The following is a 16,804-nucleotide window of genomic DNA, read 5'->3' as shown; positions in this document are numbered from 1 at the left end:
AATTTTGAAAATGGAAACATTAAGAAAAAAAGCATTTGAAAAAAATGACGAGTAAAAGAAGACTTGAAATATCTTGTGAAAATTTATTGAGAAATTCTATGTGCATTTCATGGGTAGGTCACTTTGGAAGCCCATGTCACAGCAAGAGATATTCAGGTATTAGTAAAGCTTTTTACCATTTTAAAAGTACATTCATATCCGTTATGTCATGTACTTTCGCAGTAACTCTGTAAAGAAGGAAGAGATTGTGGGTCTCAGTTTGCTGTAAGAAAATAAGATTCAAAAACAGTGAAATGAAGGGTTGATACTCGAACTTAGAACTTGGGTCCTAAATCTAATGTTTGCTCCCTCCGTGAGGAAATGACAGAAGGTGTCTAATTTAAGTTTGCAGTATGCCTAAATTGTGTTGAAAATCATACTTGTACTTGACATTTAAAAGTGAGAGTATATGTGATACTTCTGGAAAAAACAGAGCAAATATTTATTCTGCACTATGAACTTTGATTATAGTAATTGAGAAAAAACATGCTGAGTGAACCCAGAGAATTTGAATGTTGACAAAATCCAAAGCGATATGAACTGATGAAAATTGTATCTTTTAGGTTTATAATACCCAGGGACCAAATGGCTCCTCAGGGAAAGCATTTAAAGTGCATCTCCAGCTCTGGGACACTGCCGGACAAGAGCGGTAATAGTAAATTACTTTGTTTCTAGCTACAAACAGCCGAGAAATACTTCAAGTAAATGTTGTTATGTGGACTTGAAAAGCACATGTTGTACAACTCTTCTCCTTGTTCCAAAATAGACATTTATGTAAAGAAATAAAAACAAATTATTTATAGTTATTTAACGATAACTAGCATTGCGGATTTGGTACAGATTTCAAAAATGGGATCTTCGGCCATCGCTGGAGATCCTAGTTTTGTGTTGTCTTTGTACTTTCTAATGGGGGGGAAAAACCTTCTCTAGAATTTAATTAAAGTGGGAAATTAACATGATTACGAGTACAGCCTGGAGAGGGAATTGAAGAAAGGGTGGTAAGACCTTTCCCATTTTTTGCCATTCTTCTGCACAGACTATCTGTCCTTGTCTCTTGACTGGGTTAATTTTCTAAAACTTGTGCCACACCATTGCTCTCTGGCTGGAATGTTTTTTTCCTTCCCTATCTTTCCCAATCCTCTCCTTTCATGAGGCCTGGCTCATGGACCACTTCCTCTGTGGGGCCTTTCTAAATGCCCATCTGGAACAAACTCCCTCTTTCTGTGAACTCCTACACCTATCCAACCATCCTTAACCTACTCAGTTAATTCTGTACCACCTTGTAAGAAGGCAAATCTTTGGTTTTTGTCTCTAATGTGGTTCTTCGATGTACCTGTGGCCTTCTTATCCCAACAAAATTGTCAACGTTATAGGGACAGACTGTGCTCAGTTTTCTAGCATCTTCTCTGGTACGATGTCCAAGGCAAAAGAAGCTCAGCAGACAAGAGGGTTGTTTGTTAAAGCTGGAGGTGCCGATGCATTATTTGATGAAAAGATGTGTCTTTGAGATCCAAGGTTTCAAAGTACTAAAGACCACAAGCTAGTGAAGCTTTACAATATCAGATTAAATAAAAATTGGCAGTAGATTGTCAGAGAAGATGTTTAGAAGGCACATACCTCCAAATTCTGCATCACATGTCTTAGAATGTTTATGCTTGTAAACACTTAAGTTTTTGAAATGCATCCAAAGTGTTCTCGCTTTCAGTGAGTGTAAACGCCAGGAGAGGTGCCGGGCCCTCTCCGTTAGCTCTTTTGACTGTGAATTCCATTTACACACATTCTTCAACACTGCTAGTTCTTCTGAAGTCATTCCTCACAAGAATTTCTGTTCATATGTCAGTTTTGTTGTCACAAAGATGTATGTTTTATAGACCAATTTAATTCATTTTTGAAGAAGTAATATGAGAAAATGTGGTTCCCATATGTCCTCACACATGATATGTCAGCCTAGCAGGATGGTAGGCTGCTCTGCTCTGCCCCCCTAAGACGGCTGCTCCCTGAGGGAAGTGAGGAAAACCAGGGACAGTCTTGGTAACACTGAGGTTATTCATCCCTTGATAATTTTGCATTCTGTATACATATAAGGTGTAGCCAGGCAACAAGATAAACAGTTTCTCACACCTCAGCCCTGTGCCTAAAAACACCTGGCAGTATAACCTGTATAAGATTATGGTTATTCATAAAAGTGGTATCATGGGAACGAGCTAAAAATTGAACACTTTATGCAAACCTCAAGGCTATAGGATATAGCCTTAGTTCCTAGTGAGGGAGAAGGTAATAATGTGACTCTGGGATTTTTTTGTTTGTTGTTTGTTTTGTTTTGTTTTGCTTTTTAAATGTGGTCCCAGCTTTCTCCACCCTACTGACTCACTGGACAGAATGAGATCGCTGAGTAAAGCTGGAAATCAATTACCTTTCCTGTGGAGTCACCTTGGGAAGAAGGGGGATAACAAGGGTGCTGGGCAGGATGGTCTAGGATATGAGCCTGTTCTAGAACAAGAATGTCCTGTCCGTGTTGCTGTCGATGCAGAAATGCTTACCCCTGTGAGATCCACACAAACATGTTTTAAAAATAATGTAGCCCCACTGGGGCACCTGGGTGGCTCAGTTGGTTGGACGACTGCTTTCAGCTCAGGTCATGATCCTGGAGTCCCGGGATCGAGTCCCGCATCGGGCTCCCAGCTCCACGGGGAGTCTGCTTCTCCCTCTGACCTTCTCCTTGCTCATGCTCTCTCTCACTGTCTCTCTCTCAAATAAATAAAATCTTTAAAAAAAAAAATAATGTAGCCCCACTAAGCAGAATGGCCCTCTTGTACTTCCATGCCCCGCCCCCCATGGTGACAATGACACTCATCCCATGCTGCATGTGTTGATTTAGCATTGTCAGCATTGCACTGCGGTGAAATGCATATCAGGCTGTCACCAATAACACACATTTTTTAAAAAGAAACCTTTACCAAGGGAGCATCTTTAGACTCTGTTTTTAAAACCTCCTCTGCCATGACTTGGACCCAGGAGGAGCCTATAACCTGGAGGGGGGGTGGTAGGAAGGCTGCTTGGGAAAGTGTTATTTCCTCTGAGACTATATATATACACTCATACACAATGTATGAGTGAGTGAGTCTTATCCAGGCTAAAGAGGTAGGAGGTAGAGGAAGCATGAAGGCCAGGTTACCCCCAGAAAGAACAGCATGTGTGAGAGCCCAGGGGAGAGAGTGAACTTTCTAAGAACTAGGAGAAGATCAGGATGCCTGTGGGTATTCAGGGGATGAAGCTGGATAGATGAGCTAGGGTCAGTTCACGCAGAGCCTGACAGTGTATTGATGAGTTCAGTCATCATCTTAAGAGCAATGCAGCCATGCATCACCATTTAGATGTTTTTAGCAGAGAGTTTATCTAGTCAGCAAGAAGGCATCAGTGAAGGGGAGGGTCCCAAGCAAAACTGGAGACAGGAAGCCTATTAAGACGACTGTTAAAGATACTCAGATGAAAGAGGATGGGGTCAAAACTAGAGTAGATGGACAGAAATGAGAAGATCAGGAGACGCTTGGTGATTGTATACAGCAGGTGAAGGAAAAGCTGTGGTCAACCCAATGATGGTAATGCACGGGTAGAAGAAGAGATCAGGAGGAGGGGCCAGGTTGGGTTTAAACCCTGAAGTTAGAGATGCCTCAGTTTCCTCCAACTGGACACAGCATGAAGAACAGGACAAATCTACACCTATCCATTCAACATATAGGTGACAACTGAGCCAGAGAAGTCGATGAGATTACTCAGCGAACATACGTAGAGTAGGAATGGGTTGAGAATAGAATGCCATGGAAACCAAAGAATCCACAAATGGGCTAAAGTGAGAGACCACACATTAGGAGTACATTGAGGATAGGAAGGGATTGTCTGTATTTCAAAGTTATATGCTTTTCTGAAAACCCATTTCCAAATTCATTTCTGTTATTAGCATAACCCAAACCTTCTGTGGTACCTGTGTGGGGTCTCTGGTTTTGCCCATTCCTGCCACTGAGTGGATCTCAGCACACCTTCAATTTTACTGAAGAGTTTGGGGTGGAGGAGGTTAGAGCAGAGGAGAGGAAGACTTTATACAACACATGACAGAGTATATTCTTTAAAATCCTCCAGTAGAGATGAATTTCTTGCTTTCTGTCTCCAACCACTATGTCTCTCTGACCTTGTCTTGCTTCCCCTAATCATCCTCCTCTTCCTCCTTTCTCCAGTGTTTTTTCCTCTTCCTCATGAGACAGAGGTGCCAGACTAAAATTCAGCCTTATCCCCACAGTGTTTATGAAAGTATCTTCCCACCAATGTTGTTTTTTCCCTGCAAAAGAACCCCAGTTCCAGTTACTAACAAGTTGTGGTTTACTTTTTAAAAATAATTTAATTTAATTTAATTTTATGTGTGTGTTCCAAAATTCATTGTTTATGCACCACAACCAGTGCTCCATGCAATATGTGTCTTCCTTAATACCCACCACCAGACTCACCCAACCCCCCACTCCCCTCCCAAACCCTCAGATTGTTTTTCAGAGTCCATAGTCTCTCATGGTTCTTCTCCCCCTACAATTTCCCCCAACTCCCTTCTCCTCTCCATCTCCCCATGTCCTCCGTATTACTTCTTATTCTTTACAAATAAGCAAAACCATATGATAATTGACTCTCTCTGCTTGACTTATTTCATTCAGCATAATCTCCTCCAGTCCTGTCCATGTTGATACAAAAGTTGGGTATTCATCCTTTCTGATAGAGGCATAATACTCCATTGTATACATGGACCATATCTTCTTTATCCATTCATCCGTTGAAGGGCATTTTGGTTCCTTCCAGTTTGGCAACTGTGGCCATTGCTGCTATGAACATTGGGATACAGATGGCCCTTCTTTTCACTACATCTGTATCTTTGGGGTAAATACCCAGTAGTACAATTGCAGGGTCATAGGGTAGCTCTATTTTTAATTTCTTAAGGAATCTCCACATTGTTTTCCAAAGTTGTGGTTTTCTGCATATAATCACAGGCATTCATTTTTAGGCTACCAAGGGCTAGCTTTCTTCTAGGCACAGACAAAGGAGATTGAAGAGTATAAGTTAAAGTACTCATTTGAAAGTAGCTTCCATTTCAGTTATGGACCACAAGAAATCTGTGAACCAACAAGAGAAAGAGTCCAAGGGACTCTGCAAGCCATCATGTGATTGAATGTTACAAACTGTGTACATAAATGCTCTAGGCCATAAAGCCAGGATGTAGTCCTAAGAAAGGTCTACAGCCAGATGCCTTTCCCTCACCTTTCAGCCATCTTTTTGCTCACTCTCTAATTCTGTAGGAGAATCCATGGGATGCCATGGCGATTTCACATTTCAAAGGGAAATAGTGTCGTATATACTGCCATAATAATGTCTGTGGGCTAACTTCCAGAACTATCCATTGTGCTTTCTTGGCAGATTCCGGAGCCTCACCACTGCATTTTTCAGAGATGCCATGGGTTTCTTATTAATGTTTGACCTCACCAGTCAACAGAGCTTCTTAAATGTCAGAAACTGGATGAGTAAGTGGGACCAAGTCACTTTTGTTGGCCACTTTGGGCCCTAACACTCTATTTGCTGCTTTGCCTTCCAACATGGAACCAGATTAGGTTCCACAGATTAACCTTGGGATCCATGAGATTAGCATTTCCTGTGTCACCTTCAAAGTAATAGGCTGCGTGTGTGTGTGTGTGTGTGTGTGTGTGTGTGTGTGTGTATTCAAGGTCTTTATTATTGCAAATGAAAGGCTATTAATTCCACTTATCTAATTAGTCTTAAAGGATTTGTTACAGCTATGTGAGTTGCCCCATCTAATCCAGAAAAGAGACAGAGAAAAGCAGCAGTGTTTTCTGAGGGGTTCGCTGTCTCCAAAAAGTGTACCTTTGCACACAGGTTAACTAATGGATGAATTAATTAATGGATGGGTTAATTGGGTGGGAAACTGCTCCAGAGCAGACAAGCCACATGAAATAAGGTACGGTGTGTTGATCAATTCACATTGAAATGTTACATTTGGGGGGGGCATTCAGATATAAGGAAGACTTGAAATGAAAAATCTACACAGTTTAGACATAAGGTAAAAGTGGCCTAATCAGTTATTAAAGACGGATCAATAGTAGTATTTGGAAAGTAGTATTTGATTTTTCTTTTCCAAAAATTAATGTAACACTAAAGGAAATATTTCATTTGCATTTTCATTACAAATAAGAATTTTAATCCTAATGGAATATACAAGCAATTCTATGGACTGGTGATGGTTTGTCATTTCTAGATTTGTTGGGGCTATCTGTGGCGAGAGGGATTTTTTTTTAATAAATATTGGGGCACCTGGGTGGCTCAGTCAGTTGGACATCTGACTCTTGATTTCAACTCAGGTCATAAACTTGGGGTCGTGGGATTGAGCCCCGAGTCAGGCTCCTCGCTCAGTGGAGAGTCTGCTTAAGATTCCCTCTCCTTCTGCCTCTCCCCCTCCAAATAAATAAATCTTAAAAAACAAAACAAACAAACAAAAAGACACTGGATCATGTTATTCCCTTTCTCAAAGTCCTTCTGGGACCTCCCAACTCACTTGGAATGCAATCCAGAATCCTGCACTCTGCTGTAAGGCCTTGGTGATCAGGACTTAGATTCCTGTGTAATTTACTCTTACTCTGTCCAGCTCACTAGCCTCCCGCCGAACGTGTCTCTTGCTCTTCCCAGGACAAAAAGCACATTCCCTACTTTGTGGCTTTTGTACATTCCAACTTTCTCTGCCTTGATGTCTCTTCTCCCATTTATGGAGTATGATAGTTCTCTCATCTCCTTCCAGGGTTTGTTCAAACTTTATCTCTTGGAAGAAGCCTTCCCTGACCACCCGTCTAAACCAGTATGCTTCAGGGCACCTGGGCAGCTCAGTTGGTTAAGCATCAGCCTTCAGCTCAGGTCATGATCCTGGGTCCTGGGTTCAAGTCCCGCATCGGGCTCAGTGGGGAGCCTACTTCTCTGTCTCCCTCTGCCCCTGCTCCCCTGCTCAGGCTCTCTCTTAAATAAATAAATAAAATCTTCAAAAAAATAAGTAAATTGGTATGTTTGGCTACTTTGTGTCTCCTCAGTACACTTTATGTTCTCTTTTGTCATGCCACAATGTGACGTTATATTACGTATTTCTTTGTTTACTTGTCCTTTTGACTCTTTGCCACTAGAATGTGAGCTCTATGAAAGTGCAGACTTTGTTGGCTTTGTTCCATTACAGTAACCCCAAGCTGGGATTAGTGTCTGGCACAGAATATTCCAAAAATATGCACTTCTATTCTATATTATTTATAATAAATACCTATCACTGCTTTCAACGTGAGTTCAGTAATATGGTTGCTACCATGAGGACAAATACCAACAAATTCTGCCTTCCTTCATTGCTTCTCCAACTGAGGGTCTATCCTGGGATTTGTCTCTATTTCCTTTTATTATTGTATCTCTTTCTCTAAATTTTGGTGGTTTTATTAGATTCTGAGGAGATAAAGAGATAATAAGATTATTAGAGTCTTTCAGAGAATGATTTGTTCATCCTTTTACAAGGCATATTTAAAAAAAAACAATCCAGAAGGATACTACTGGGATTTAAGGTAATTAATGGGCATATCTCATGACGCTTTAATTTTGAACACCCAAATAATCAGTGTTACAGGCAAGCCTTGTCTTCCTCCTCAGCAGAGTTGCATACAGCAGGCCTTGAGAGAGGAATTAAAGTAATCCTCATGACTTCAGAAGCGTAGGTTCGCAGATTTCTTATCGTTTCTTTCCTTCCCTCCTTCCCATTCTCCCTCCCTCTTTCTTCTCTCTTTCGCACAGTGTGTCCTGGAGAAAAGGAAGAACAAGCCATGTGTCTTAAAATTGTTTCTACATGAGGGATGCCTGGATGGCTCAGTGGCTAAACATTTGCCTTCAGCTCAGGTCACGATCCCAGGGCCCTGGAATCAAGCCCAGCATTGGGCTCCCTGCTCGGCAGGAGGCTTGATTCTCCCTCTCCCACTCCCCCTGCTTGTGTTCCCTCTCTAGCTGCCTCTCTCTCTGTGTGTGTGTGTGTGTGTGTGTCAAAATAAATAAATAAATATTTTTAAATGGTTTCTCCATGAATTTGTGGTGGTTCAGAAATGTTCTGTTCTAATAGATCATCACCTTGGACTTTAGGAGATAGAAATGTAGCTGCCTAGGGGTGCCTGGATGTCAGTCAGTTTAGCATCTGACTCTTGATCTCAGCTCAGGTCTTTATCTCAGGTTCATGAGCCCTGAGCCCTGCATTGGGCTCTATGTTGGGTGTGGAGCCCACTTTAACAAAGAAAAAGTAGCAGCCTCTTAGAGGAAAGAGCAGACTTACACACTTAAAATTCCTGTTCTATTATCTCTACTTATATCTGAGGAACAAAGAGTCTGAAGCAGTATGTCCATCTTGGAGAACGTTTCCCCAGGTATACAAGGGCACTGATAAGTGATCATAGGTGGTTCATAGCCAGCATTATGCCTATTCACAATCTGCAATTTTTGAGGCATCATCTTCTTTCATTTTATAGCCAAGGAAGCTGCAGTTGAGTGAAGTTAAGTCGCTTGGCTAATATGATCTAACTAGCAAGCAGCCAAGTTGGAGGTGAACAATTAAATTAGGAATTTGAAGTAGGAAAAAAAGAAAAGGATTTCAGAGTACGAGCAATCATCTGACATTACTTGTTTATAACTAACGTGCTGGGTCCGTCTGCTTTCTTCCTAAGGCCAACTGCAAGCAAATGCTTATTGTGAAAATCCAGATATAGTATTAATTGGCAACAAAGCAGACCTGCCAGACCAGAGGGAAGTCAATGAAAGGCAAGCCCGGGAGCTGGCTGACAAATACGGGTAAGTCATTGACACAGATGTGTCATCTGACCTTGCCCACTGCTGCTTAGTAATGGAGCATGAACATGAGGTTGATATTGGAAGGAATCCCCTTGAATCAGTTATGGCCCCTGAATGAAAAAGATCTTTCAGGGGAATGTATGTGATCTTTCAAATTGAGTCCTTGCTAGTAATAGCAGCTAACATTTGCTGGATACTTACTATATGCTAACAACTGTCCCTAGACTTTAACTCATTTAACCTCTCATAAGCATATATAGGGGATCTAGAATCATCCCATTTTATATATGAAGAATCAAGGCATAGAAGGATTAAGTAACTGATGGAAGACCAGGTAGCTAGTAAGTAGCAGAGGTTGAATTCAACCCAGGCAGTCTGAGATCAGAGCTCATGATCTTCAACAGGCTAGTCTACAGCCTTCCCACTAATAGCTCCAAAACTCTAAGAAATAACACCTGACCAGGACATAATATTGTAATTCTTATCCTAGCCTGAGCCTAAATGGCAGATTAAAAAAAGAATTAAAAACCCCCTACAATGATAAGTTGACTTCCAACACTGTCTTTACATTTTTGGATTTTTAAGATTTTATTTATTTGAAGGAGAGAGAATGAGAGAGAGAGAGCATAAGAGGGGAGGGTCAGGAGAAGCAGACACCCCGCTGAGCAGGGAGCCCAATGCGGCACTCGATCCTGGGACTCTGGGATCATGACCTGAGCCAAAGGCAGTTGCTTAACCAATTGAGCCACCCAGGCAACCCCCAGACTTTAAATTTTTTTAAAAGATTTTATTTACTTATTTGACAGAGAGAGAGAGATCACAAGTAGGAAGAAAGGCAGGCAGAGAGAAAGGAGAAGGCAGGCTCCCTGCTGTGCAGAAAGCCCAATGTGGGGCTTGATCCTAGGACCCTGAGATCATGACCTGAGCCAAAGGCAGATGCTTAACCATCTGAGCCACCCAAGCACCGCCCCCAATTTTAAATTTAAAGCAGTTTCATCCTACCTGCCAATTTTTTGCTGAAGAATTTTCCATGAAAGCTTTAAAAATGTATAACTTTTGATTCCATATAAATACAGACTATTTATTTACATGCATCTTCTATTCAGTGCCTGCTTAATTTCTAAGTCAAATTTCCAGATAATTGATTAGAAGGGAAGTGATATCTTAATGGTAAGATTTATTACTAGTTTAGGTATTTCTACCCTCATAATTTTTTTGTGAAATGGTGATAATGCCCTAGCTTCAAATTCCCAAGTACCTCCTATTTCCTTGTCCATAAAATTGTTATACCCATATGAGAGAGCAGCCCATCAATTTTTACTCACTGAGAGAAAAAAGGTGCTTTCCAACTCAGTGGATGAAACCATGATTATTTCACCATCTCTCAGCCAGCCATGTTTTTGCCTGTGTTCCTCATGTGTACATCTTCTTGTGTCTTTTCTGATTTCTTCCTCTCAAAAATAATGCGTCACCTCTTCGATGCAAGTATACCATATTTTGAAACGAGTGCTGCAACTGGCCAGAATGTGGAGAAAGCTGTGGAAACCCTTCTGGACTTAATCATGAAGCGGATGGAACAGTGTGTAGAGAAGACACAAGTTGCCGACACAGTCAATGGTGGAGACTCTGGAAAGCTAGATGGGGAAAAACCAGCAGAGAAGAAATGCGGCTGCTAGACACTTCGTAGGAACTGATCATCAAAAACCCCACCCAAATATTACTTCCAAAAAACAGCAACAAACCACAAAATTGTTTTTGAGTAGACCATGCATAATGGCATGTCTTTCTTTTTCTGCCAGAAAAATCTATTTTAAGAAACCAGAATAGTCAACGGTGTTCAAAAGAATTCAAACAAGATCAGAGATTTCCTAATGTGCTCTCACGGTCATGGATGCACAATTTTGGAGGGTTGTTTTTTTGTTTGTTTTTGTTTTTGTTTTTTTTTTTTGGTGAAGAAGATGAGTATATAAGAAAATATTCAAGATGGTATCAGTGAGTTTTAAATCACAACAAAAATGACCATGTCACGTGGGAGAAAAGAATAGGCCACGAAAGGGAGAATATAGAAAGACGATTTTTTTTTTTTAAAGATTGGATTTACTTCTTAAGTAGAATTTGATTTGTACTTTTAGTTTTGCATTCGTGGAACATATTAGCTAAAAATGGGTATACAAGGAACAATTCTAAATGGATCACTAATAATGACATTGCTATGTCCACCCAACAAGCTGTCCTAGGGTGACTCAAGCACTGGTAAGGTTATGAGATTATAGATCAGACTTCTGTTAAAATGTGGGAGATTGTGCATTAATGTCATTTTTCTATTCTTAATAAATGGCTGATAGACAAGAACAGGACTGTGAATGACAAAGTACAAGAGAAATGGCCTAAGAGAAAAAAGAAAGTATGAAAATATGGCATTTGGACAAATGAAATTAAATGTGTCTGTTACAGAAGTCTGGAAGGATCATTTAGCCAAATTTCCCTCAAGCTAATTAGAAGTTTGACATTATCAGTTGGGATTAAGAGAATCTCCAGAGGTTTCCCTTTCCAACAAAATTTTGGAAATCGGTTCAGTGTTCAGTTTCACATTTCATTTTTCTTAGTAAATGGTCCCAAGGGGAAATTAAAGATGGTCATTTATTAAATGTGTCTTTAAAAATGCAGTCGAGGAAAAGTATTTAGCCTTAATTGTTTTTAGATAAAATATGTTAGTGATATGAAAACAAAAGTGACAAATAATTGTGGGTTTCTTTTTAATTTATAAAAGCACTGGAAACTCTAAATCACACTTCTACTCTCCACACCCACCCTGACTTTTGAATCAATTGCAAAAATTATAGGTGTGTCACTTTGTAGATCAACAACTTCAGGCTGATGGATTGATTTTATGGTCATTCTTGAGTTTTCTTGTCATTCATCACATAAAAATTAATGATACCTCATGCCATATTACAATATATTTCACATTTGTTTTCATCTGCCTGAGGCAGAATACCCACATCTGAACTATATTTGGGGACAGGGCAGGAGTGGATCTGTATCTTTTCTCCAAAAATTTGGTTAATTGCTTTATTTTTTCATATAAAACTGCCTTTTCTTTTTAAAAATCATTACAAAAGTATTTTCCATTGGCTGGTTCTTATTACAGTGCCTAAACTGATATTACATTGTTTTCTTAATCTTTGTTTTTGATAAGCATAAGCAACTCCTATTAAATTGTTCTTTAAATATTTCCATTTCATCAATAACAAAGGCATCATGCTTCAATTTCTCTTTTTATCATGACTATATAATTTTGATAAGATGGTACTTCTTTCTGTGAAATTGCGCCAATTAAACATTTTTCCATACTCTGGCCATATTTTTAAATTATAAACATTAGAAAACCAAAACCCAAGCCCCCATTCTCCTTACCTTTGAACCTCTCTGTACAGTCTAAATCTGGTATAGAATTCATATTAGGAACACAGATCCGAGAGATTGTCTACAGTGTTCTTACAAAATTCTCAGTGTGAACTTCTCAGTTCTTCTGACTTCGGAAGCATAATGCCAGCTTCTAAGTTCCATTGTGCTTGGGTATTCCCTCCAATTCTGTTTTTCTCTGTGATGTGCTTCATGACCTCAGTGCCTGAGCCATGGGGATTAAAAACTTTCAGCTAACACCTGAGATATTTTGACTGAAAGGAAAGTGAGCAGAAACACTCTAATCAATGCTGTGGCAAAATCTGGTAAACTTCTATGGCTATTTAATCAACTCGCCTTTGGATTCAAATTGTGATGTCTCTGGCATTCCCATGATAGAGAATGCTGAGCCTTTATGAAATCCTAAAGGTATTCTATTTTGGATTTTTTTGTTTCTCTCTTTTTCCAGTTCTATGACTGACTGACTGACTTTTGCCAAGATTCTGTCATTGCTAGTTATTTGACAGGCATTTATTTCAGGGTCTATTTTAAGATCATTATTTGATAGCCGTAGCATGAAGCAGAGAGTGATGATGCCTTTAATTATAGAATTCTGCCTATAAAAATAACAATTATTGGGCAACAATCTTAAGAGGCATGAAATTTAAAGAAGACAAGAAAAGTAATTTAAAGTTGTATTCTCTAATAAATAAATACTTGATCTGAGAAAAATATTTTCTCTGTCAAGTTTGACATCTGATCCCAAATTCTATGTCACCATTACAGGAAATTCCTTTACTTATTATTACAGAATTAACTATTATGTAGAATTCATTTTACAGGTTCAAGCTGAGTTGGGAACATGAAGTATACAGACAGGCTTAAAGAATGGCATACCTCCTTTAACCCAAAACAGCATGAATTTTTAGCCAAGATGTATCCTGTTATTTGTTATCTCCCAAATGCTTTGGTAAACTATATTGTATTGGGGGGAAATATTTAAAATGTACATGAAATTCCTCTCTGATATAGAAATAATTTCTGGAGTGCTTACACTAGTTTGATGTTTACATTGCTCTAACACAGTGCCTCGAATACCTCTATGACCAAATTTGTCTCCAGCCACACAGCTCATTTCCTATCGTATCCTATTTGAGGAAGGCCTCAGTGAGACACTAATGCAGCTAAAGGCACTCTGATATCTTCAGCAAGGGGACAGGATGTTATTAGAATCTGGAGATAATTACCACCATCTCCAAGTCTCCTAAGCCTCTCACAGAGTGGAAGTGGGCATTGCTTGAAACTCAACTGTGAGTGAGCACAAGGTTACCTTTTGATACAAAAAAAGAAAACTCCTTTGAAAAATGTACCAAAAAATAGCTGAGAAAACGTGTTTGTCTTGATATGACAAGGGTCACAAGTCACGAATTGGCAGAAAATGGTAGGAACTGAGCTTGTGGGTCTCTACATAAGTTTTAGAATTCTTGCAAGTCACCACTCAAGTTGATTTGCTATCATTTCCATAGTATCAGCTACACACTGCAAAAAACTCAAAACCAGCATTTTCTGAAGTAAATATTTCATCTGTTGTTTTTCACCAGAAGGCCCATTCGATGTATCAGTAGGTGTCTTTGTTATGCTTTCTAGCATACGTATGCTCTGCCAACCTGTACAGGTAAAATGAACTGGGCAAGAGTTTTAATCAGACCTTTCTTATCTCCTCTGTAAGAGAGAGAAGCTTGACCATAGAGAAGCACATCACTATATAAACAATAAATTATTACAGCCAAAATATTCTACAAACTGTAAATTGAATTGCCTGGAAATCAACAAGTTTGATGAAGCTTATATTTACACTCATCAGCTAGAAAGAGAAGCAATATGTGTCACAGTGAATAGGTCTACTGGAAACCCAGAACCAGTGTCCATGACACAAGATTATTCACTGTTCTGTATCTCTGTTCACTTTAAAAGAAGGGTACATGTGCTTTCCTCAATGTGTACCATAGTAAAACATTGAGGGAAAATTCTCATCAACAAAGAATCTTGGGGTCATAATCTCAAACTTAAACTAAAGAATAATATTGAAGTTTCTGTTTTCCTGAGATATTAACTCTTCAAAAGAGAGATCTGAGAGCTGATGTTAGCCAAAGGGAGGGACAAGTTGTCTTTCACTCTATATCACCAAGCTTTAAAGCATTAAAAAAAAAAAAAAAAAGGCTAGTGTATGTGAATATTTTAGGGAAAATTTTGATCTCTAAAGATGTCAAGATGCTGTCTCTATCTAAAAAAGCTGTCTGAGAATTCACCAAAAACTATATTTTCTTCTTGCTCTTTGACCAATATGATATAAACTTATTTCTGGGGAGAGTGCAGAGTTCTTAAACATGGCATGTAGAAATAGAGTATTATCTGAGATGAATGTTGTTTCAATGCTTTATAAACCGATGAAGATATTTGTCTCATAAAGTAGGACTGATAAAAATCATTGTTAGAAATCTACGGAACTTTAGGAATGTATTGCCTTAGAATTATTGGGTGGAGATCTAACCATGATGACATTGTTGAGGAAGAACTATAAAGAGAGGTTAGAATTCAACGTGGTCTGATGAGTGTTCTTAAATAGTATAGACACAGAGAAGACCATGTACTTCGAGTCTGATTTTTAGGTAGACAATGAAAAAGAATTAGTAACCAGAGGAGTTTTTGTACCTCGATCCAAGGCAAATTTTTATCTGTCATTTCAATCTATCAAGTGGAAGTTTATGCCCTTAGAACTAAGCTAATAAACACATTTAAACACCAAGTATTTCATTAGTGGCATCAAAATGTGGGAAACTTTGAAACATGTTGTTTGCTCAATTTGAATTTAATTTTCTCATAAATTGCTCTTTGACTAATTTTTCAAGGAGCAGAATCACAAAGATGCTTCTCTACAGATCTCCTTTTACCAATAGTGTATTGGTTGGGATATTTTCTAGCTTCCCATAGAGAAAGAACAAAAAACAAGCAAAAACATTAGCAACAAAATAGTGGGGTTATTTAAAAGGGTGTCAGCTTTTGAAGAAAAATTATAGAAAGGAATCGTCTTTGGATTGAGTCATTTGAACTTGTTTCCCAGTTCCTTTTCTTTCCAACAGGTCTTGGAAATCATGGCTAATATCCCTCAGCTGACTTAGTCTTTAAGCCTCATTAGCAAATTTTGAGAAGCAGGCATGTTTTGTCTTTCACCTAATGGATCCTTTATTTAATCAATGGCTCTTGTCCCTATGTCCACTGGAACCTCAAAATGGTATCTGTCCTTAGCAAAGCATTAACATATTCTTATATTTACTCTTTTATGCTCCGGGTTATTTTTCCAAATGCTCTTTGAGAGGAAGCTCAGTATTATAGAAAGGAAAGTAGCCAGAAAGAACAATTTGGGGACCATGAGCATGTCATTGAATAGCATAGTGACTTCTCAGAGGGAGTGTATAAACCCTGTGTGCCCCATCGGGTTCATGTCAGGCTCCAAGGAGAATCTAAGAAATCAGTTTGTAAATTACGTTCCATTTCATAAACAGGCACTATTATCATAAGCTAAGCATAATAAAAAAATTATAGTAATTAAAACCACTTGTGAGAAGAAATGACATAGCAGGGACGAAACACTAATTTTAGTAGTGGGTGCTGGAAGCAATCAATGGTTAAGCAGCTTGAGATCATTGTATTTGATTAAAAATGTTTAATATATCTCAAGTTATTGAAAAAATGCGAGTTCTATTTTATTTTATATGTCATCTGGCATTTCTTCCAAGGAGTCCAATTGCATTCTAGATAGTATATTAATTACATCTTGGTCAAATCCTCCTTGTACAAGTAGGGCTTTTGTGTCCATTGCCTTGTAAAAGATACCGACTGCATCTGAAATTGCCTAAGAGAAATCAGTTATCCTGCTTAATGTGTTAAATATAGACAATGTTCTAAGATAATACTGAAGTGCTTCACTGTATTCCAACGGTCTACCTTTAAGTGATATTATTCTCATTTTTAGGCTAAGCACTTTGGATTGTTTTGTCTGTCGTCTCCATGGGTCTGTTTTGTCTAGTGCCAAAAATGTAAGTTAAAACCTTCAACATGGAGTTTTTATTCTATGTGTCCCCAGGTAGACTGTGGTGCCTGACAAATACTGTTAGATCATTATTTTGTTGTACCAAAGTTCTAGTGGCTTCAGAAATCATAGCATCCAATGATTTTGTGGTGTCTGGGTTTGAATACTGTGGTGGCCAACTGTATTCAGTGATTGTTTCTGCACATTTTTCAATAATAAAAATGCATTTTTATCAATTATTTTGTGGACTCAAAGCAAACTTATTTTGGGGCCGAAGCTGAATGTTACATCGGTTTCAACACAGAACTTGTTTCCCGTTTAAAATGGTATCCTTTAGGAACTCGGAAATAAGAAGTGACTTGGATTTAGCCA

General features: G+C 38.8%; 2 protein-coding genes across 8 annotated transcripts in view; one reads left to right on the top strand and one right to left on the bottom strand.

Moving 5' to 3' along the window:
• RAB27B (RAB27B, member RAS oncogene family) overlaps positions 1-16,671 on the top strand; it is a 152,869-nt gene extending 136,198 nt beyond the window's left edge. For all 6 annotated transcript variants that reach the window (XM_059138693.1, XM_059138690.1, XM_059138692.1 and 3 more), the window contains 4 exons: positions 603-688; positions 5,491-5,594; positions 8,814-8,937; positions 10,424-16,671. In XM_059138693.1, the coding sequence (XP_058994676.1) occupies positions 603-688; positions 5,491-5,594; positions 8,814-8,937; positions 10,424-10,613 (504 nt within the window). In that variant the 3' untranslated portion in view covers positions 10,614-16,671. The remainder of the gene's footprint in view (positions 1-602; positions 689-5,490; positions 5,595-8,813; positions 8,938-10,423) is intronic.
• The window catches only part of CCDC68 (coiled-coil domain containing 68), a 100,448-nt gene continuing 91,311 nt past the window's right edge, over positions 7,668-16,804 (bottom strand). For both annotated transcript variants that reach the window (XR_009345732.1, XR_009345733.1), the window contains 3 exons: positions 12,355-12,617; positions 10,263-10,571; positions 7,668-7,905 (listed from right to left, as the gene is read on the bottom strand). The gene's annotated coding sequence lies outside the window, so the exon portion shown is untranslated. The remainder of the gene's footprint in view (positions 7,906-10,262; positions 10,572-12,354; positions 12,618-16,804) is intronic.

The sequence above is a fragment of the Mustela lutreola genome, chromosome 11, assembly GCF_030435805.1.
Source record: "Mustela lutreola isolate mMusLut2 chromosome 11, mMusLut2.pri, whole genome shotgun sequence".
NCBI classification, from domain to species: Eukaryota; Metazoa; Chordata; class Mammalia; order Carnivora; family Mustelidae; genus Mustela; species Mustela lutreola.
This window is presented reverse-complemented; position numbering and strand designations above follow the sequence as displayed.